Source organism: Nerophis lumbriciformis, linkage group LG31 (genome assembly GCF_033978685.3).
Source record: "Nerophis lumbriciformis linkage group LG31, RoL_Nlum_v2.1, whole genome shotgun sequence".
Lineage (NCBI taxonomy): Eukaryota > Metazoa > Chordata > Actinopteri > Syngnathiformes > Syngnathidae > Nerophis > Nerophis lumbriciformis.
The window spans coordinates 21560311-21582463 of record NC_084578.2 but is presented as its reverse complement, the minus strand read 5'-3'; the positions used below and the strand labels follow the sequence as shown (position 1 = coordinate 21582463).

Genomic DNA, 22153 nt, shown 5'->3' with positions numbered 1-22153 from the left:
CCTCCTGCCGTTTGGACTTGCCTTAACGAAAAAAGCAATACTAATGTATTCAAACACAACTCCTAAACAAAACATGTAAAATGTCTAAAATGCCTTTAATATCTATGTGAGTTTTACAAGAATCAGTTGTTTTTGTAAGGTTTGCAAATACAAAAATTATGTTTTACACTTAACTTTATAACTCAATATGTGTGGCAGTTATACTACCACACTCAAGTTGACAGTTATTTAAACATAACTCCCAAACTACACATGACAATTTTCTAATAATGCATGAAGAAATGTATCTTTGTGAGTTTTACTAGTAACATTTTCTTTTGTAAGGTTTGCAAGGACACGAGTTAGTTTTTTTTTACTCACTTTGACAGTATACTGTCACACTCAATTTCAGTTATTTAAACATAACTCCTAAACCACACATACAAAATGGCTAATAATGTCTGTAGAAATGTATCTTTGTGAGTTTTACTGGGAAACAATATTTTGTAAGGTTTGCAAAGACACAAATTAGTTTTTTTTACTCAATATAACAGTATAACTGTCATACTATAAACACAAGTTATATAAACATAACTCCAAAACCAAACTTGCATTATGTCTAAAAATTCAGCACTGCAACTACACATGCACCGGATTTAAACTAAATGTCCCTGCTGCTGAGATCCGAGTTGCAGGGCTGGCCACCACGCCAACATCATCCAGGGCTCCAGAAACATTTGTAGGTCAATGCCCCACAATAGATGCTGGAGGCACTATTCTGCCAGGACTTTTAGACACCGGTTCCCAAGTGACGCTAATGTCCGAAAGCCTATTTAATGCTCACTTTACCGAAGCTAAGCTCGAAAGGACCCCTACCCTTTTTCGTCTAAGAGCAGCTAATGGCCTGGAAATCCCCTATATCGGCTATGCGGTTCTTGATTTTGAGGTAGAGGGTGTTAAAGTTCCCGAAAGAGGAGTAGTAATTGTTGCGGATCAAAACTGTACACACCCCTTCATAATAGGTATGAATCTAATCGTGGGTTGTTGGGATGCCGTTTTTAAATGTCCTAAGACCTCTACTCTTCGGCATCTTCAAAAGCAAAAGGTGTGGAGGGAAGCTTTTGCTACATGTTCCCGTATAGAAGCTGTTGCTGCTGAAGATGGCTTGCTAGGCCACGTGAGATTGGCCTCGAAGACTAGTATTACATATCCCCCAAAGGAGATGTTGGTGCGGGGCTAACTACTGCGCCCTGCCACGCCAACTGCCGGTGCAGTTGGCGGGGCAAAATCACTGGTCGTGGTGAACAGAGGTAGGCTGCCCCTCCGTGTTTATAACCCCCATTCCTACAGTATTTCCTTAAAACGATTTGAGAAGCTAGGGCAGCTGTTCTGTGTTGATGATAGTGATGTGCATGGAGCTGAGGATCTGTGTTTATCTCTAGTAGAGGAGGGTGTGCTAGAAGTGTCACTCATTGATGCCACAGCCCAAACCAATCCAGAACTGTCCCCAGATGTTAGGGATTTGAGTGATAAACCGGATCTGTCTGAGCAGCAACAGGTGCAGCTATGCGCCCTGCTGGCGAAGTGGGAGAAGGTGTTTGCACAACATGAGGACTTTGGAAGGACCAGTCTTGTGCAACACAGGATACTGACAGGAGATTCCGCCCCTACCAGGGAGAGATACCGACCCATCCCGCCTCTGTTGCATAAGGAAGTGAAGACACTGCATGTTTTCAGGTATGCTTGAACAGAGAGTAAAGGAAAAGTAAAGGAAAGCTGCAGTCCCTGGGCAGCGCCTATAGTGTTTGTCCGCAAAAAGGATGGGAGTTGGCGCTTTTGTGTAGACTACCGGAGGTTAAACTCAGTTACACATAAAGACGCCTTTCCGTTCCCCTGAATCGAAGAGACCCTAACTGGTCTGAGCAAATCTGAATGGTTTTCGACCTTAGACCTCGCTAGTGGGTATTGGCAAGTGGAGGTGCACCCGGACGATCGTGAAAAGACTGCATTTACAACTCCCCTCGGACTGTTCGAGTTTGAACGCATGCCATTTGGTCTATGCAATGCACCTGCCACTTTCCAACGGCTTATACATCATTGTTTGAATGGTCAAATAGCGGAATCATTGTTGGTTTATCTTGATGACATAATAATTTTTTCTGTTGATTTCACTGCCCATCTACAGCACCTGGACCAGGTGTTTGAACGGTTGCAGCGACATGGACTTAAACTCAAGCCCTCTAAGTGCAAGCTCTTTCAGCGTGAGGTGAAATTCTTGGGACACGTGGTGGATCGGGATGGAGTGAGACAGGGCCGGCCCGTGGCATAGGCCGTATAGGCAAATGCTAAGGGCGCCGTCCATCAGGGGGCGCCACGCCAGTGCCACAAATGTTGGGAGGAAAAAAATAAATAAAAATAAATAAGTTGGTACTATTATTTCTAAATACAAAAAATAATCCGACGTTAATTAAAATGCAAAGTAAAGCCTATTTAATAGAAATATTATTTGTTACAACATTACGCCCCCTCCTCCCCCGCACGGTGCGCCCCCTCCCTTCCCGTATCGTGACTCTTTTTGGACGTCCCCACATCAAAAAATCAACACAAGATGCCAAAACTGTCAGGTGCCCAGGGAAGAAAAAAGAGAAAAGAAGAGGAGGAGAAACGAGCAAAGACAGAGGTAGCAGGTAGGTAACGTTAGCCTACATGAAATTATTTGTCTGTTACAGAATGTGATAGTAACCTGGCTTTTTAGCATTAAGCTAATGTTACATGATTCGGCAATTGCTAATAGTTGTGTTTTAACGTCGGGTTAATATTGTGGAGGGGGCTAAATTGTTATGGAAAATAATAATGTAACGTTAGGTAATTACAGTACTCCCACTTTACATTCCTCAGGGACATTTCTTTCTTTCTTTAGTTTATTTCGAACATGAACACACTTACATCATAATACATCACACAATTTCATATCATTTCATTTTACATCATGCCCGAAAAGGAGTAGGAAGAAGCAAAGCTTATTTAATCCTACCTCTTTCCCACTTCAAAGCGTTTACAAATATATAGAATCATTTACTGACCTTTTTATATAATAAAATAACATCTATGAGTTAGTATACAACAGTTTTGTACTATGTAATTAATTAATTAATTCAGTCATTATTAACATACTGAGATGAAGAATATATTATTTTCAATAAGGTTGAAAGTATTTCTCATAATTCTTCTTCTTTGTACTCTGTAAGCACTATTATTTTGAACAACCTCTTAAACTGGATCATATCAGTACAATTTTTAACTTTTTTACTTAATCCATTCCATAATTTAATTCCACATACTGATATGCTAAAAGTTCTAAGTGTTGTACGTGCATATAAATGTTTGTATTAGATCTCTCCCAAGCAGGTGTTTTTTGTTTACATTGTTATTGCCTTCTGGTTAGCTGTTTGCCCTGCAGGTAATAGTCACTTTTCCACCCCTTTATATATTAGGTATAGTTGTAAGTAAAAAAAAAAAAGGTCAAAGACAAAGCTATTCAGGTTCTTGTGAGTATATACACTTCACTGCCGATGTGGGGGGGCGCCATCTAAAATCTTGCCTAGGGCGCCAGATTGGTTAGGGCCGGGCCTGAGTGAGACCGGACCCAGGTAAAATTAAGGCAGTACAGGACTGGGCCGCTCCGACCACTGTCAAGGAAGTGAGAGCGTTTCTTGGATTGGCAGGCTATTACCAACGTTTTGTGGCTGGGTTTGCTAAAATAGCCCGTCCCCTAAATAAATGTCGTTGGGACGGCCTCACTGGCCGTCCCACCGACAAGAAGGCACAGGCCCACAAAATAGTGTGGACACCAGAGTGTCAGACGTCCTTTGAAGAGCTAAAAAAGGCTTTGACCGACAGTTGCCTGCCCGCTATGCAGACGAGAGTTCCCCCCGTTGCAGGGACTGACAACGATAATGTATGGGGGGGATGTGATGGGACACAGGTAGGGGATTTTATTTTTTTTGTTTCATTGTCATGCATGTCTGAGTGTTTTTATTGTTGTAGATTTTAATTGCATGTTTTTACATTTTACAATTTCATTGCATGTTTTTACACTTTGAGGACTTTGACTGTATTTTTAATTGCATAAGTTTATTCCTTGTGGACTTTGCTGGCATTTTAAGACGTTGCCCCTTTTAGCTTGTTGCCCCTGACAACCAAAGTGCCCAATCGAACGGCACCTGAAATCAGACGCACCTGTGGAGCATTAGGGCTGCACACATTTAAAAAAGGAGCGACCAGGAGGATCGTCAGGCTTGACAAGGAGGACCGGGTGAACGCGCGCAAGTTGAGAAGGAATCCCCAAGACTACCCAGCAGACCCGCAGGCTACCGAAAAAAAAAAACAGAATCCCACAATACGCAGGGGCAGAGGAAACTCTGACTCCAAAGTAAGTGTCGTGCCTTGTGGATTTGCAGGGGTATTTAACTGCCTTGGGCTGTGGGCTTGTGGCTCGTGTGTTGTGCGCTGGCTGTGTGGTTCTGTGAGCAGGAGCAATCGAACATGATTCATAAACCAAAGATGTATTATGTCTAAAAATGCCTGTAATATTTTATCCATGTGAGTTTTACTACAATCAGTTGTTTTTGTAAGGTTTGCAAATACAACAATTAGGTTTTACACAGAATGACAGTATAACTGCCACACCCAATCAGTAGTTTTTTTACTCAATTTGACTAATATTTTTACAATCCTGAGATAATGCAAAAAAAGCAATAAAAATGTATTGCAACATAATTCCTAAACCAACAATGCAAAATGTCTAAAAATACCTGTAATATTAAAACTATGTGACAATTACTGTAATCAGTTGTTTTTGAAAGATTTGCAAATACAAAAATTAGGTTTTACGCATAGACATATAACTGCCACCTAAATATGACAGTTGTTTAAAACATTTCTCCTAAACCACACATGCAAAGTGGCTAATAATGCCTGGAAGAATGTATCTTTGTGAGTTTTACTAGAATAATGATCTTTTGTAAGGATTGCAAAGACACAAGTTAGTTTTTTTTACTCAATATGACAGTTTTACTGTCATACTAAATATGACATTTATATAAACATAACTCTAAAACCAAACATGCATTATGTCTAAAAATGCCTGTAATATTGAATCTATGAGTTTTACCAGAATCAGGTATTTTGGTAAGGTTTACAATTACAAAAATTAGGTTTTACTCATAATGACAGTATAACTGCCACATTCAATATGGCAGTTATTTAAACATAACCCCTAAACAACATGCAAAATGGCTTATAATGCCTGGAGATGTATCTTTGTGAGTTTTACTAGAAAACATATCATTTGTAAGGTTTTTTAAAGACACAAGTTAGTTTTTTTTACTCAATATAATAGTATAACTGTCATACTAAATGTATCCATTTTCTTCCGCTTATCCGAGGTCGGGTTGCGGGGGCAGCAGCTTAAGCAGAGAAGCCCAGACTTCCCTCTCCCCAGCCACTTCGTCCAGCTCTTCTCGGGGGATCTCGAAGCGTTCCCAGGCCAGCCGGCTGACATAGTCTTCCCAATGTGTCCTGGGGCTTCCCCGTGGCCTCCTGCCGGTCGGACTTGCCCTAACGATAAAAGCAATTAAAATGTATTCAAACACAACTCCTAAACCAAACATGTGAAATGTCTAAAATGCCTGCAATATTGAATCTGAGTTTTACTAGAATCAGTTGTTTTTGTAAGGTTTGCAAATACAAAAATTAGGTTTAACACTTAATGACAGTATAACTGCCACACTCAATTTGACAGTTATTAAAACATAACTCCTAAACTACACATGAACATTTTCTAATAATGCATGAAGAAATTTATCTTTTGTGAGTTTTACTAGTAACATTTTCTTTTGTAAGCATTGCAAAGACACAAGTTAGTTTGTTTTACTCACTATGACTTTACTGTCACACTAGATATGACAGTTATTTAAACATAAATCCTAAACCGCACATGCAAAATGGCTAATAATGCCTGTAGAAATGTATCTTTGAGTTTTACTGGGAAAAATATTTTGTAAGGTTTGTAAAGACACAAGTTAGTTGTTTTTTTTACTCAATATGACAGTATTACTGTAATACTAAATATGAAAGTTATATAAACACAACTCCAAAACCAAACATGCATTATGTCTAAAAATGCCTGTGATATTGTATCCATGTGAGTATTACTAGAATCAATTGTTTTTGTAAGGTTTGCAAATACAAAATTTAGGTTTTACTCACTATGACAGTTATTTAAACATAAATCCTAAACAACAAATGCAAATAGCTAATAATGCTTGGAGAACTGTATCTTTGTTATAGAGAGCCTGCTGACCAACAGCATCTCTGTCTGGACTGGAGCCTGCAGTGCCTCAGACTGGAAGTCTCCTCAGAGTGGTGAGGACGGCGGAAAAGATCTTCAGGAATCCTCTTCCTCTTATCCAGGAGATCGCAAAAAGCGCTGCCTGACCAGGGCTCAGAAAATTTGCAAAGACTCCTCCCACCCCCACCAAGGAGTGTTTTCACTGCTGGACTCTAGAAAGAGGTTCCGCAGCCTCCGAAGCAGAACCTCCAGCTTCTTCCCTCAGGCCGTAAGACTCTTGAACGCATTATAATTAAATTATCCCCTCAACTCCCCTCAAAATGGATTAACTCGCTGGAATAAAAAAAAATAACAATATAACATACACCCATAAACGTGGGCGCATGTGGAAAAAGTGCAATATATTTATCTGCACAGTATCCTTTTTATTTATTTATATATATTTAAGTATATTTATTTATTTTATATGTATATTTATATATTATTTATATTTATTTATTTATATATGCACCTTATTGCTTTTTTATCCTGCCCTACCATGAGCTTATGTCACGAAATTGTTATCTATGCTGTAAAGTTCAAATTTGAATGACAATAAAAAGAAAGTCTAAGTCTTTACCAGAATAATGATCTTTTGTAAGGTTTGCAAAGACACAAGTTAGTTTTTTTTTTACTCAATATGACAGTATAACTGTCATCCTAAATATGAAAGTTGTAAAAACATAACTCCAAAACCAAACAAGCAATCCGTCTAAAAATGCATGTAATATTCAATCTATGTGAGTTTTACCAGAATCAGGTATTTTGGTAAGGTTTACAATTACAAAAATTAGGTTTTACTCATGACAGTATACCTGCCACATTCAATTTGATATGTATTTAAACATAACTCCTAAACCACACATGCACAATGGCTAATAATACCTGGGGAAATGTCTCTTTGTGAGTTTTACTAGAAAAAATATATTGTGTAAGGTTTGTAAAACACAAGTTAGTTTTTTTTACTCAATATAACAGTATAGCTGTCATACTATATATAAATAAATAAATAAATAAATAAATGGGTTGTACTTGTTTAGCGCTTTTCTACCTTCAAGGTACTCAAAGCGCTTTGACACTACTTCCACATTTACCCATCACACACTGATGGAGGGAGCTGCCATGCAAGGCGCTAACCAGCACCCATCAGGAGCAAGGGTGAAGTGTCTTGCTCAGGACACAACGGACATGACGAAGTTGGTACTAGGTGGGGATTGAACCAGGGACCCTCGGGTCGAGCACGGCCATTCTTCCACTGCACTGCAGTTGTTTTTGTAAGGTTTTCAAATACCAAAATTAGGTTTTATTTACTTTGACAGTTATTTAAACATAACACCTAAACAACAAATGCAAAATAGCTAATAATGCTTGGAGAGATGTATCGTTGTTATAGCGAGCCTGCTGACCAACAGCATCTCTGTCTGGACTGGAGCCTGCAGTGCCTCAGACTGGAAGTATCTCCAGAGAGTGGTGAGGACGGCGGAAAAGATCATCAGGACTCCTCTTCCTCCTATCCAGGAGATCGCAAAAAGTGCTGCCTGACCAGGGCTCAGAAAATTTGCAAAGACTCCTCCCACCCCCACCAAGGACTGTTTTCACTGCTGGACTCTAGAAAGAGGTTCCGCAGCCTCCGAAGCTTCTGTAGCAGCTTCTTCCCTCAGGCCGTAAGACTCTTGAACGCATCATAAATAAATTATCTCCTCAACTCCCCTCAAAATGAATTAACTCGCTGGAATGAAATAAACAATATAACATACACCCATAAACGTGGGCGCATGTGGAAAAAGTGCAATATATTTATCTGCACAGTAATCTATCTATTTATATATATTTATATATATTTATTTATTATATATATATGTATGTATATATATATATATATATATATATATATATATATATAGTATTTATATATTATTTATATATATTTATGTATCAAAATATGCACCTTATTGCTTTTTTATCCTGCACTACGACATTTCGTTCTTATCTGTGCTGTAAAGTTCAAATTTGAATGACAATAAAAAGAAAGTCTAAGTCAAAGTCTAAGTCTTTACTAGAATAACGATCTTTTGTAAGGTTTGCAAAGACACAAGTTAGGTTTTTTTTTTACTCAATGGTAATATACAGTATAACTGTCATACTAAATATGAAAGTTGTATAATCAAAACTCCAAAACCAAACATGCAATCCGTCTAAAAATGCATGTAATATTGAATCTATGTGAGTTTTACCAGAATCAGGTATTTTGGTAAGGTTTACAATTACAAAAATTAGGTTTCACTCATAATGACAGTATAACTGCCACATTCAATTTGACATCTATTTAAACATAACTCCTAAACCACACATGCACAATGGCTATTAATGCCTGGAGAAATGTCTGTTTGTGAGTTTTACTGAAAAAAAAATATTTCGTAATGTTTGTACCGACACAAGTTAGTTTTTTTTACTCAATATGACAGTGTTACTGTCATACTAAATATGAAAGTTATATAAACATAACTCCAAAACCAAACATGCATTATCTCTAAAAATGCCTGTAATTTTGTATCCATGTGAGTTTTACTAGAATCAGTTGTTTTTGTAAGGTTTGCAAATACAAAATATGGGTTTTACTCACAGTATACTGTCACACTCAATCTGACAGTTATTTAAACATAACTCCTAAACCACACATGCCAAATGGCTAATAATGCCTGGAGAAATGTCTCTTTGTGAGTTTTGCAGGAAAAAAAAATATTTTGTAAGGTTTGTAAAGACACAAGTTAGTTTTTATTACTCAATATGACAGTATTACTGTAATACTAAATATGAAAGTTATATAAACACAACTCCAAAATCAAACATGCATCCTGTCTAAAAATGCCTGCAAAATTGCATCCATGTGAGTTTTACTAGAATCAGTTGTTTTTGTAAGGTTTTTGCAAATACAAAAATTAGGTTTTACTTACTATGACAGTTATTTAAACATAACTCCTAAACAACAAATGCAAAATGACTTATAATGCTTGGAGAAATGTATCTTTGTTAGATTTACTAGAAAAAATATATTTTGTAAGTTAGTTTTTTTTACTTAATATGACAGTATAACTGTCATACTAAATCCATCCATTTTCTTCTGCTTATCCGAGGTCCGGTTGCAAGGGCAGCAGCCTAAGCAGAGAAGCCCGGACTTCCCTATCCCCAACCACTTCGTCCAGCTCTTCTCGGGGGATCCCGAGGCGTTCGACAGCCCAGCCGGGAGACATAGTCTTCCCAATATGTCCTGGGTCTTCCCCGCGGCCTCCTGCCCGTCGGACTTGCCCTAATGAAAAAAGCAATACAAATGTATTCAAACACAACTCTAAACCAAACATGTAAAATGTCTAAAAATGCCTGTAATATTGAATCTATGTGAGTTTTACCAGAATCAGGTATTGTGGTAAGGTTAACATTTACAAAAATTAGGTTTTACTCATAATAACAGTATAACTGCCACATTCAATTTGACATTTATTTAAACATAACTCCTAAACCACATGTGCACAATGGCTAATAATGCCTGGAGAAATGTCTCTTTGTGAGTTTTACTGGGAAAAAAATATTTTTTAAGGTTTGTACAGATACAAGTTAGTTTTTTTTATTCAATATGACAGTATTACTGTCATACAAAATATGAAAGTTACATAAACATTACTCCAAAACCAAACATGCATTATGTCTAAAAATGCCTGTAATATTGTATCCATGTGAGTTTTAGTAGAATTATTTGTTTTCATAAGGTTTGCAATTACAAAATATGGGTTTTACTCACTATGACAGTATACTGTCACACTCAATCTGACGATTATTTAAACATAAGTCCTAAACCACACATGAAAAATGTCTAATAATGCGTGAAGAAATGTATCTTTGTGATTTTTATTAGAAACGTTTTCTTTTGTGAGGTTTGCAAAGACACAAGTTAGTTTTTTTTACTCAATATGACAGTGTAACTGCCACACTCACTATGACAGTTATTTAAACATAACTCCTAAACTCATACTTGCCAACATTGAGACCTCCGATTTCAGGAGGTGGGGGTGGGGAAGGCATGGTCGGGGGTGGGGTGGGGGCGTGGTTGGGGGTGTGGTTAAGAGGGGAGGAGTATATTTAGAGCTAGAATTCACCAAGTCAAGTATTTCATATATATATATATATATATATATATATATATATATATATACACACACACATATATAAAAAAACTTGACTTTCAGTGAATTCTAGCTATATATATATATATATATATATATATATATATATATATATATATATATATATATATATATATATATATATATATATATATATATATATATATATATAAATATATACACACACATATATAAAAAAAACTTGACTTTCAGTGAATTCTAGCTATATATATATATATATATATATATATATATATATATATATATATATATATGTGTGGGGAAAAAATCACAAGACTACTTCATCTCTACAGGCCTGTTTCATGAGGGGTTCCCTCAATCATCAGGAGATATAAGACATATATATATATATATATATATATATATATATATATATATAAAAAATAAATACTTGAATTTCAGTTTTCATTTATTTACACATATACACACATAACACTCATCTACTCATTGTTGAGTTAAGGGTTGAATTGTCCATCCTTGTTCTATTCTCTGTCACTATTTTTATAACCATGCTGAACACCCTCTCTGATGATGCATTGCTGTGTGGCACGCACAAAAGTGCTTTCATCAAATGCACGAGAGTCTGGAATTTTCCATCCCTCCCGAGCATGGCCAAAAACCGGTCAATCTTTGCTTCCTGAGGAAGATCTTCACTGCCAAGCACTTGGTATTCCACTACTTCTTCCCGGAGGCTATCCAGGTCCAATCGCAGCTGCGGCTTGGAACTTATAAGCGTGTTTCTTCATCTTACTCGTCGTCGGCGTTGCCATGGCTGTATCTTCCGCGTTCTTCTGCTTCGTCTCCTTGTTGTGTGCGCAGTTGTGCACTGCACTCTCTAAAAGCCCTGGATGTTATTGTTACATATGCATGTACAGTAGATGGCAGTATTGCCCTGTTTAAAGTGTGTCACAACATTGCTGTTTACGGCAGACAAACTGCTTTACGGTAGACGAAAACGTGACTGCTGTTGTTTTGTGTTGTTACCGCGCTGGGAGGACGTTAATGAAACTACCTAACAATAAACCCACATAAGAAACCAAGAACTCACCCTCGATCATTCTACAGTTATAACGTGATTGGGCAGGCATGCTGTTTATATCGTGGGAAAGCAGACGTGAATACAGGCTGTCCTCACTCAGATCAGCCTGAATTTCGGGAGATTTTCGGGAGAAAATTTGTCCCGGGAGGTTTTCGGGAGAGGCGCTGAATTTCAGGAGTCTCCTGGAAAATCCAGGAGGCTTGGCAAGTATGCCTAAACTACACATAAAAAATGGCTAATAATGCCTGAAATAAGGCATTCTTGTGAGTTTTACTCGAAACATATGCTTTTTTAAGGCTTGCAAACACAAAAAGTATTTGTTTTCCTCAATATGACAGTAAAGTTCTTAAAATCCTGAGATAATGCGAAATAAGCAAAAACAATGTATTCCATCATAATTCCTACACCAAATAAGCAAAATGTCTAAAAATGCCTGTAATATTGAATCTGTGTGAGTTTTACTAAAATCAGTTGTTTTGGTTTACAAATACAAAAATGAGGTTTTACTCTTTATGACTGTTATTTAAACATAACTCCATCCATCCAGCCATCCATTTTCTTCCGCTTATCCGAGGTCGGGTCGCGGGGGCTGCAGCCTAAGCAGGGAAGCCCAGACTTTCCTCTCCCCAGCCACTTCGTCCAGCTCCTCCCGGGGGATCCTGGGGCGTTCCCAGGCCAGCCGGGAGAGATAAGCTTCCCGTTTCCTGGGTCTTCCTGGGCCTCCTACCGGTCGGACGTGCCCGAAACACCTCCCTAGGGAGGCGTTCGGGTGGCATCCTGACCAGATGCCCGAACCACCTCATCTGGCTCCTCTCGAAATGGAGGAGCAATGACTTTACTTTGAGCTCCTCCCGGATGACAGAGCTTCTCACCCTATCTCTAAGGGAGAGCCCCGCCACCCGGCGGAGGAAACTCATTTCGGCCGCTTGTACCCGTGATTTTGTCCTTTCGGCCATGACACAAAGTTCATGACCATAGGTGAGGATGGGAACGTAGATCGACCGGTAAATCGAGAGCTTTGCCTTCCGGCTCAGCTCCTTCTTCACCACAACGGATCAATATAGCGTCCGCATTACTGAAGACGCCACACCGTTCCGCCTGTCGATCTCACGATCCACTCTTCCCTCACTCGTGAACAAGACTCTGAGGTCCTTGAACTCCTCCACTTGGGGCAAGATCTCCTCCCCAACCCGGAGATGGCACTCCACCCTTTTCCGGGCGAGAACCATGGACTCCGACTTGGAGGTGCTGATTCACATCCCAGTCACTTCACACTCGTCTGCGAACCGATCCAGTGAGGGCTGAAGATCTTGGCCAGATGAAGCCATCAGGACCACATCATCTGCAAATAGCAGAGACCTAATCCTGCAAACACCAAACCGGATCCCCTCAACGCCCTGACTGCGCCTAGAAAATCTGTCCATAAAGGTTATGAACAGAATCGGTGACAAAGGGCAGCCTTAGCGGAGTCCAACCCTCACTGGAAACGGGTCCGACTTACTGCCGGCAATGCGGACCAAGCTCTGACTCTTGCAAAGGGAGCGAACCGCCACAATAAGACAGTCCGTTACCCCATACTCTCTAAGCACTCCCCACAGGACTTCCAGGGGTAAATGGTCGAATGCCTTCTCCAAGTCCATAAAGCACAAACTCCCATGCACCCTCAAGGACCCTGCCGAGAGTATAAAGCTGGTCCGCAGTTCCACGACCAGGACGTAAACCACACTGTTCCTCCTGAATCCGAGGTTCGACTATTCGGCGTAGCCTCTTCTCCAGTACACATGAATAGACCTTACCGGGAAGACTGAGGAGTGTGATCTCACGATAGTTGAAACACACCCTCTGGTTCCCCTTCTTAAAGAGAGGAACCACCACCCCGGTCTCCCAATCCAGAAGTACCGCCCCCGATGTCCACGCGATGTTGCAGAGTCTTGTCAACCAAGACAGCCCCACAGCATCCAGAGCCTTAAGGAACTCCGGACGGATCTCATCCACCCCCAGGGCGTTGCCATTGAGGAGCTTTTTAACTACCTTGGCATCCTCAGCCCCAGAAATAGGAGAGCCCACCACAGATTCCCCAGGCACTGCTTCCTCATAGGAAGACATGTTGGTGGGATTAAGGAAGTCTTCGAAGTATTCCCTCCACCGATCAATAACAGCTGCAGTAGAGGTCAGCAGCGCACCATCCTCACCATACCGGTGTTACAGTGCACTGCTCCCCCCCCTTGAGCCGGCGGATGGTGGTCCAGAATCGCTTCAAAGCCGTCTGGAAGTCGTTTTCCATGGCTTCTCCAAACTCCTCCCATGTCCGAGTTTTTGCCTCTGCGACCGCTGAAGTCGCACTTCGCTTGGCCTGTCGGCTGCCTCTGGAGTCCCATGAGCCAAAAGGACCCGATAGGCTCTTTCTTCAGCTTGACGGCATCCCTCACTGCTGGTGTCCACCAGCGGGTTCTAGGATTACCACCACGACAGGCACCAAACTCCTTGCGGCCACAGCTCCAATCAGCCGGCTCGACAAGAGAGGCACGGAACATGGTCCACTCAGACTCAATGTCCAGCGCCTCGCTCGTGACATGTTCAAAGTTCTTCCGGAGGCGTTCCCAGCAAACCCTCACAATGCGTTTGGGCCTGCCAGGTCTGTCAGGCATCCTCCCCCACCATCGCAGCCAACTCACCACCAGGTGGTGATCGGTAGAAAGCTCCGCCCCTCTCTTCACCCGAGTGTCCAAAACATGAGACCGCAAATCCGATGACACAACTACAAAATCGATCATGGAACTGCGGCCTGGGGTGTCCTGGTGCCAAGTGCACATATGGACACCCTTATGTTTGAACTTGGTGTTTGTTATTGACAATCTGTGACGAGCACAAAAGTCCAATAACAAAACACCACTCGGGTTCAGATCCGGGCGGCCATTCTTCCCAATCACGCCCCTCCAGGTTTCACTGTTGTTGCCAAGATGAGCGTTGAAGGCCCCCAGTAGAACGAGGGAATCACCCGGTGGAGCACTTTCCAGTACTCCCTCGAGTGAATCCAAAAAGGGTGGGTACTCTGAGCTGCCGTTTGGCGCGTAAGGCCAAACAACAGTCAGGACCCGTCCCCCCACCCGAAGGCGGAGGAAAGCTACCCACTGGTCCACTGGATTGAACTCCAACGTGCAGGCTTTGAGCCGGGGGGCAACAAGAATTGCCACCCGAGCCCGTCGCCTCTCAACGCAAGCATTATAACTCCAAAACAACAAATGCTAATAATGCTTGGAAAAATTTATCTTTGTTAGTTTTACTAGAATAATAATCTTTTGTAAGGTTTGCAGACACAAGTTTTTTTTTTTTTTACTCAATATGACAGTATAACTGTCATACTAAATATGAAAGTTGTATAAACATATCTCCAAAACCAAACATACAATCCATCTAAAGATGCCTGTAATATTGAATCTATGAAAAATAGTTTTTTTACTCAATATGACAGTATAACTGTCATACTAAATCCATCCATTTTCTTCCGCTTATCCGAGGTCGGGTTGCGGGGGCAGCAGCCTAAGCAGAGAAGCCCCAGCCACTTTGTCCAGCTCTTCTCGGGGGATCCCGAGGCGTTCCCAGGCCAGCCTGAGACATAGTCTTCCCAATGTGTCCTAGGTCTTCCCCGTGGCCTCCTGCCGATCGGACTTGATCTAACGAAAAAAGCAATAAAAATGTATTCAAACATGTGAAATGTCTAAAAATGCCTGTAATATTGAATCTATGTGAGTTTTACTAGAATCAGTTGTTTTTGTAAGGTTTGGAAATACAAACATTTGGTTTTACACATAATAACAGTATAACTGCCACATTCAATATGACAGTTATTTAAACATATTTCCTAAACCACACATGAAAAATGTCTAATAATGCCTGGAAAACATAATTTTTGTGAGTTTTACTGGAAAAACATAGTTTGTAATGTTTGTAAAGACACAAATTATTTTTACTCAAGATGACAGTATAACTGTCTAATACATATGAAAGTTATATAAACATAATTCCAAAACCAAACATGCAATATGTCTAAAAATACCTGTAAAATTGTATCAATGTGAGTTTTACTAGAATAATTTTTTGCGATGAGGTGGCGGGTGTACCCCGCCTTCCGCCCGATTGTAGCTGAGATAGGCTCCAGCGCCCCCTGCCACCCCAAAAGGGAATAAGCGGTAGAAAATGGATGGATGGGCATTTTTTGTTGTCATTACTAAATCCATCCATTTTCTTCCGCTTAACCGAGGTCGGGTTGCGGGGGAAGCAGCCTAAACAGAGAAGCCCAGACTTCCCTCTCCCCAGCCACTTCTTCCAGCTCTTCTCGGGGGATCCTGAGGCGTTCCCAGGCCAGCCGGGAGACATAATCTTCCCAATGTGTCCTGGGTCTTCCCCGTGGCCTCCTGCCGGTCGGACTTGCCCTAAACACCTCCCTCGGGAGGCGTTCGGGTGGCATCCTGAGCAGATGCCCGAACCACCTCATCTGGCTCCTCTCAATGTGGAGGAGCAGCGCTTTACTCTGAGTTCCTCCCGGATGACAGAGCTTCTTATCCTATCTCTAAGGGAGAGACCCGCCACCCGGCGGAGGAAACTCAATTTGGCCGCTTGTACCCGGGATCTTGTCTTTTCGGTCATAACCATGACCATAGGTGCAGGATGAGAATGTAGATCGACCGGTAAATTTAGAGCTTTTAATTCTGGCTCAGCTCCTTCTTCACCACAATGGATCGATATAGCGTCCTCATTACTGAAGACGCCGCACCGATCCGCCTGTGGATCTCATGATCCACTCTTCCCTCACTTGTGAACAAGACTCCTAGGTACTTGAACTCCTCCACTTGGGGCCATCTAGTATGTGCCATCGCCACCTCAACCTGGAAATGGCACCCCACCCTTTACCGGGCGAGAACCATGAACTCGGACTTGGAGGTGCTGATTCTCATCCCAGTCGCTTCATACTCGGCCATCCAATGAGAGCTGGAGATCCTGGCCAGTTGAAGCCATCAGGACCACATCAACTGCAAAAAGCAGAGACCTAATCCTGCAACCACCAAACCGGATCCCCTCAACGCCATGACTGCAATTCTGTCCATAAAAGTTAACAACAGAATCGGTGACAAAGGGCAGCCTTGGCGGACCAAGGCTGCCCTACACTGATCATACAGGGAGCGACCCGCCACAATCAGACAGTCCGATACCCCATACTCTTGTCTTTGAGCCGGGGGGACAACAAGAATTGCCACCCCAGCCTCTCATTGCTTGCAACGCCATAGTGGAAGAGAGTCCAGCCCCTCTCGAGAGAACAGGTTCCTGTGCGTCGAAGTGAGTCCAACTATAACTAGCCGGAACTTCTCCACCTCGCACATCAGCTCAGGCTCCTTCCCTCCCAGCGAGGTGACATTTAGTGGCCTAGCAACCTACTCAGTGGCCTAGTGGTTAGAGTGTCCGCCCTGAGATCGGTAGGTTGTGAGTTCAAACCCCGGCCGAGTCATACCAAAGACTATAAAAATGGGACCCATTACCTCCCTGCTTGGCACTCAGCATCAAGGGTTGGAATTGGGGGTTAAATCACCAAAAATGATTCCCGGGCGCGGCCACCGCTGCTGCCCACTGCTCCCCTCACCTTCCCAGGGGGTGATCAAGGGTGATGGGTCAAATGCAGAGAATAATCTCGCCACACCTAGTGTGTGTGTGTGACAATCATTGGTACTTTAACCTTAACTTTTAATTTCACGTCAGAAGAGCTAGCTTATGTAGCCGATGATCGGACCGCCAAGTGCCCTGCCTTCGGCTGCCGCTCAGCACCCGACCTCTATAACCCAGCCCATGAGTGGTGAGCCCATTGGTGGAGGGAACCACGTTGCTTCATTGAGCTGAGCCAGCCAACAGGCGCTCACCATCGTGCCCCACCTCTGGGCCTGGCTCCACAGGGGAGCCACGGTGACCCGCGCCGGGCGAGGAAAAATCTAGGACCTCGATTTGTACTTTTCATAAAGGTCTTTGAGCTGCTCTTTGTCTGATCCCTCACCTAGGACCTATTTGTCTTGGGAGAGCCTACGAGGGGGCATAGAAGCCCACAGACAGCATAGCTCCTAGGATCAGTGGGCCCCGCAAACTCCTCTACCAAGATAAGGTGGCGGCTCAGAAAGGAGGTTATATAAACATAACTCCAAAACCAAAGATGCATTATGTCTAAAAATGCCTACAATATTGTATCTGTGTGACTTTTACTAGAATGGGTTGTTTTTGTAAGGTTTGTAAATACAAACATTTGGTTTTACTCACTATGGTAAATGGGCTATACTTGTATAGCGCTTTTCTACCTTCAAGGTACACAAAGCGCTTTGACACTATTTTTACATTCATCCATTCACACACACATTCACACACTCATGGCGGAAGCTGGCATGCAAGGCCCTAACCACAACCCATCAGGAGCAAGGGTAAAGTGTCTCCCTCAAGGACGCAACAGACGTGACGAGGTTGGTAGAAGGTGGGGATCGAACCAAGAACCCCAGGTTGCTGGAACGGCCACTCTCCCAACTGCGCCACGCCTTCCCCATGTATACTGTCTCTGTCTCTGTATCTGACAGTTATTTAAACATAATTCCGAAACCACACATGCAAAATGGCTAATAAGAGAAATGTATCTTTGTGAGTTTTACTGGAAAAAAATATTTTGTAAGGTTTGCAAAGACACGTCTTTTTTTTTTTTTTTTACTTAATATGACAGTATAACTGTCATACTAAATATGAAAAGTTATAAACCTAACTCCAAAACCAAACCTGCATTATGTCTAAAAATGCCTGTAATATTGTATCTTTGTGAATTTTACTAGAATCAGGAGGTTTTAAGGTTTAAAAATACAAAAATTAGGTAACTAACAGCCACACGCAATATGACAGTTATTTAAAAACTCCTAATCCACACAAGCAAAATGGCTATTTATGCCTGAAATAATGCATCCTTAGGAGTTTTCCTCGAAACATATGCTTTTTTAAATCTTGCAAACACAAAAAGTAGTTTTTTACTCAATATGACAGTAATGTTCTTAAAATCCTGAGATAATTACGAAAAAAGCAAAAAAAAAATGTATTCCATTATAATTCCTAAACCAAACATGCAAAATGTGTAAAAATGCCTGTAATATTGAATCAATGTATGTTTTACTAGAATCAGTTGTGTTTGAAAGGTTTGCAATTAGAAAAAGTGGGTTTTTTTCACCATGACAATGTACACTCAATATGACAGTAAATTAAACATAACTCCTAAACTACACATAAAAATGAGCTAATATTGCCTGAAATAATGCATTCTTGTGAGTTTTACTCGAAACATATGCTTTTTTAAGGCTTGCAAACACAAAAACTAGTTTTTTACTCAATATGACAGTAATGTTCTTAAAAATCTGAGATAATGCGAAAAAAAGCAATAAATGTATTCCAACATAATTCCTAAACCAACAATGCAAAATGTCTAAAAATTTCTGTAATATTATATCCATGTGAGTTTTACTAGAATCAGTTGTTTTAGTAAGGTTTGCAAAAACAAAAATTAGGTTTTACTCTTTAGGAAAGTAAACTGTCACACTCAATATGACAGTTTTTTTAATCATAACTCCTAAACTACTCATGCAAAATGGCTAATAATGTTTGAAATAATGGATCCTTGGGAGTTTTCCTCGAAACATATGCTTTCTTAAGGCTTGCAAACACAAAAAGTATTTTTTTACTCAATATGACAGTAATGTTCTTCAATTCCTGAGATAATGCGAAAAAAGCAAAAAAAAATTCTTCAATCATAATTTCTAAACCAAACATGCAAAATGTGTAAAAATGCCTGTATTATTGAATCCATGTGAGTTTTACTAGAATCAGTTGATTTAGTAAAGTTTGCAAAAACAAAAATTAGGTTTTACTCTTTATGAAAGTAAACGTCACACTCAATATGACAGTTTTTTAATCATAACTCCTAAACTACTCATGCAAAATGGCTAATAATGTTTGAAATAATGGATCCTTGGGAGTTTTCCTTGAAACATATGCTTTCTTAAGGCTTGCAAACACAAAAAGTATTTTTTTTTACTCAATATGACAGTAATGTTCTTAAAATTCTGAGATAATGCGAAAAAAGCAATAAAAATGTATTCCAACATAATTCCTAAACCAACAATGCAAAATGTCTAAAATTGCCAGTAATATTATATCCTTGTGAGTTTCACTAGAATCAGTTGTTTTAGTAAGGTTTGCAAAAGCAAAAATTTGGTTTTACTCTTTATGAAAGTAAACTGTCACACTCAATATGACAATTTTGAAATAATGGATCCTTGGGAGTTTTCTTCGAAACATATGCTTTCTTAAGGCTTGCAAACACAAAAAGTATTTTTTTACTCAAAATGACAGTAAAGTTCTTAAAATCCTGAGATAATGCGAAAAAAGCAATAAAAATGTATTCAATCATAATTTCTAAACTAAACATGCAAAATGTGTAAAAATGCCTGTATTATTGAATCCATGTGAGTTTTACTAGAATCAGTTGTTTTAGTAAAGTTTGCAAAAACAAAAATTAGGTTTTTTTCACCATGACAATGTACACTCAATATGACAGTAAATAAACATAACTCCTAAACTACACATAAAAATGAGCTAATATTGCCTGAAATAATGCATTATTATGAGTTTTACTCGAAACATATGCTTTTTTAAGGCTTGCAAACACAAAAAGTAGTTTTTTACTCAATATGACAGTAATGTTCTTAAAATCCTGAGATAATGCGAAAAAAGCAATAAAAATGTATTCCAACATAATTCCTAAACCAACAATGCAAAATGTCTAAAAATGCCTGTAATATTAAATCCATGTGAGTTTTACTAGAATCAGTTGTTTTTATAAGGTTTGCAAATACAAAAATTAAGTTTTACTCACTATGACAGTATACTGTCACACTCAATATGACAGTTATTTAAAAATAACTCCTAACTACACATGCAAAATGGCTAATGATACCTCAAATAATGCATTCTACGGAGTTTTACTCGAAACATATGCTTTTTCAAATCTTGCAAACACAAAAAGTAGTTTTTTACTCAATATGACAGTAATATTCCTAAAATCCTGAGATAATGCGACAAAAGCAATACAATGTATTCCATCATAATTTCTAAACCAAACAGGCAAAATGTCTAAAAATAACTGTAATATTGAATGCATGTGAGTTTTACTAGAATCGGTTGTGTTTGAAATTTTTGCAAATAAAAAAAATAGTTTTTTTTCACCATGACAATGTACACTCAATATGACAGTAAATAAACATAACTCCTAAACTACACATAAAAATGAGCTAATATTGCCTGAAATAATGCATTATTGTGAGTTTTACTCGAAACATATGCTTTTTTTAAGGCTTGCAAACACAAAAAGTAGTTTTTTACTCAATATGACAGTAATATTCCTAAAATCCTGAGATAATGCGAAAAAAAGCAATACAAATGTATTCCATCATAATTTCTAAACCAAACAGGCAAAATGTCTAAAAATAACTGTAATATTGAATGCATGTGAATTTTACTAGAATCAGTTGTTTTTGTAAGGTTTGCAAATACAAAAATTAGGTTTTACTCTATATGAGAGTATACTGTTACATTTAATATGACAGTTATTTAAACATAACTCCTAAACAACAAATGCAAAATGACTAATAATGCCTGGAGATGTATCTTTGAGTTTTACTAAAATGTTCTTTTGTAAGGTTTGCAAAGACACAAGTTAGTTTTTTTTTACTCAATATGATAGTATCACTGTCATACTAAATAAGAAAGTTGTATGAACATAATTTCAAAAATACACATGCAATCCGTCTAAAAATGCTTGTAATATTGAATCTATGTGAGTTTTACCAGAATCAGGTATTTTGGTAAGGTTTACAATTACAAAAATTAGGTTTTACTCATAATGACAGTATAACTGCCACATTCAATATGGCAGTTATTTAAACATAACCCCTAAACCACATGCAAAATGGCTTATAATGCCTGGAGATGTATCTTTGTGAGTTTTACTAGAAAACATATAATTTGTAAGGTTTTTTAAGGACACAAGTTAGTTTTTTTTACTCAATATAATAGTATAACTGTCATACTAAATGTATCCATTTTCTTCCGCTTATCCGAGGTCGGGTTGCGGGGGCAGCAGCCTAAGCAGAGAAGCCCAGACTTCCCTCTCCCCAGCCACTTCGTCCAGCTCTTCTCGGGGGATCCCGAAGCGTTCCCAGGCCAGCCGGCTGACATAGTCTTCCCAATGTGTCCTGGGGCTTCCCCGTGGCCTCCTGCCAGTCGGACTTGCCCTAACAAAAAAAAACAATTAAAATGTATTCAAACACAACTCCTAAACCAAACATGTGAAATCTCTAAAATGCCTGCAATATTGAATCTATGTGAGTTTTACTAGAATCAGTTGTTTTTGTAAGGTTTGCAAATACAAAAATTAGGTTTAACACTTAATGACAGTATAACTGCCACACTCAATTTGACAGT

General features: G+C 39.8%; 1 protein-coding gene across 2 annotated transcripts in view; it reads right to left on the bottom strand.

Annotated features, from left to right (window-relative positions):
- Positions 1-9215: 9215 nt before the first annotated feature.
- The window catches only part of LOC133574309 (putative CENPB DNA-binding domain-containing protein 1), a 69177-nt gene continuing 56239 nt past the window's right edge, over positions 9216-22153 (bottom strand). Inside the window, exons 2-3 of one of the 2 annotated variants that reach the window (XM_061926454.1) lie at positions 21760-21963; positions 9216-9677 (exon numbers count right to left, since the gene is read on the bottom strand). In XM_061926454.1, coding sequence (XP_061782438.1) covers positions 9496-9677; positions 21760-21963 — 386 coding nt within the window. In that variant the 3' untranslated portion in view covers positions 9216-9495. Of the gene's footprint in view, positions 9678-15038; positions 15283-21759; positions 21964-22153 lie in introns of those variants that run through there. The other variant, XM_061926455.2, reaches the window with a different exon arrangement.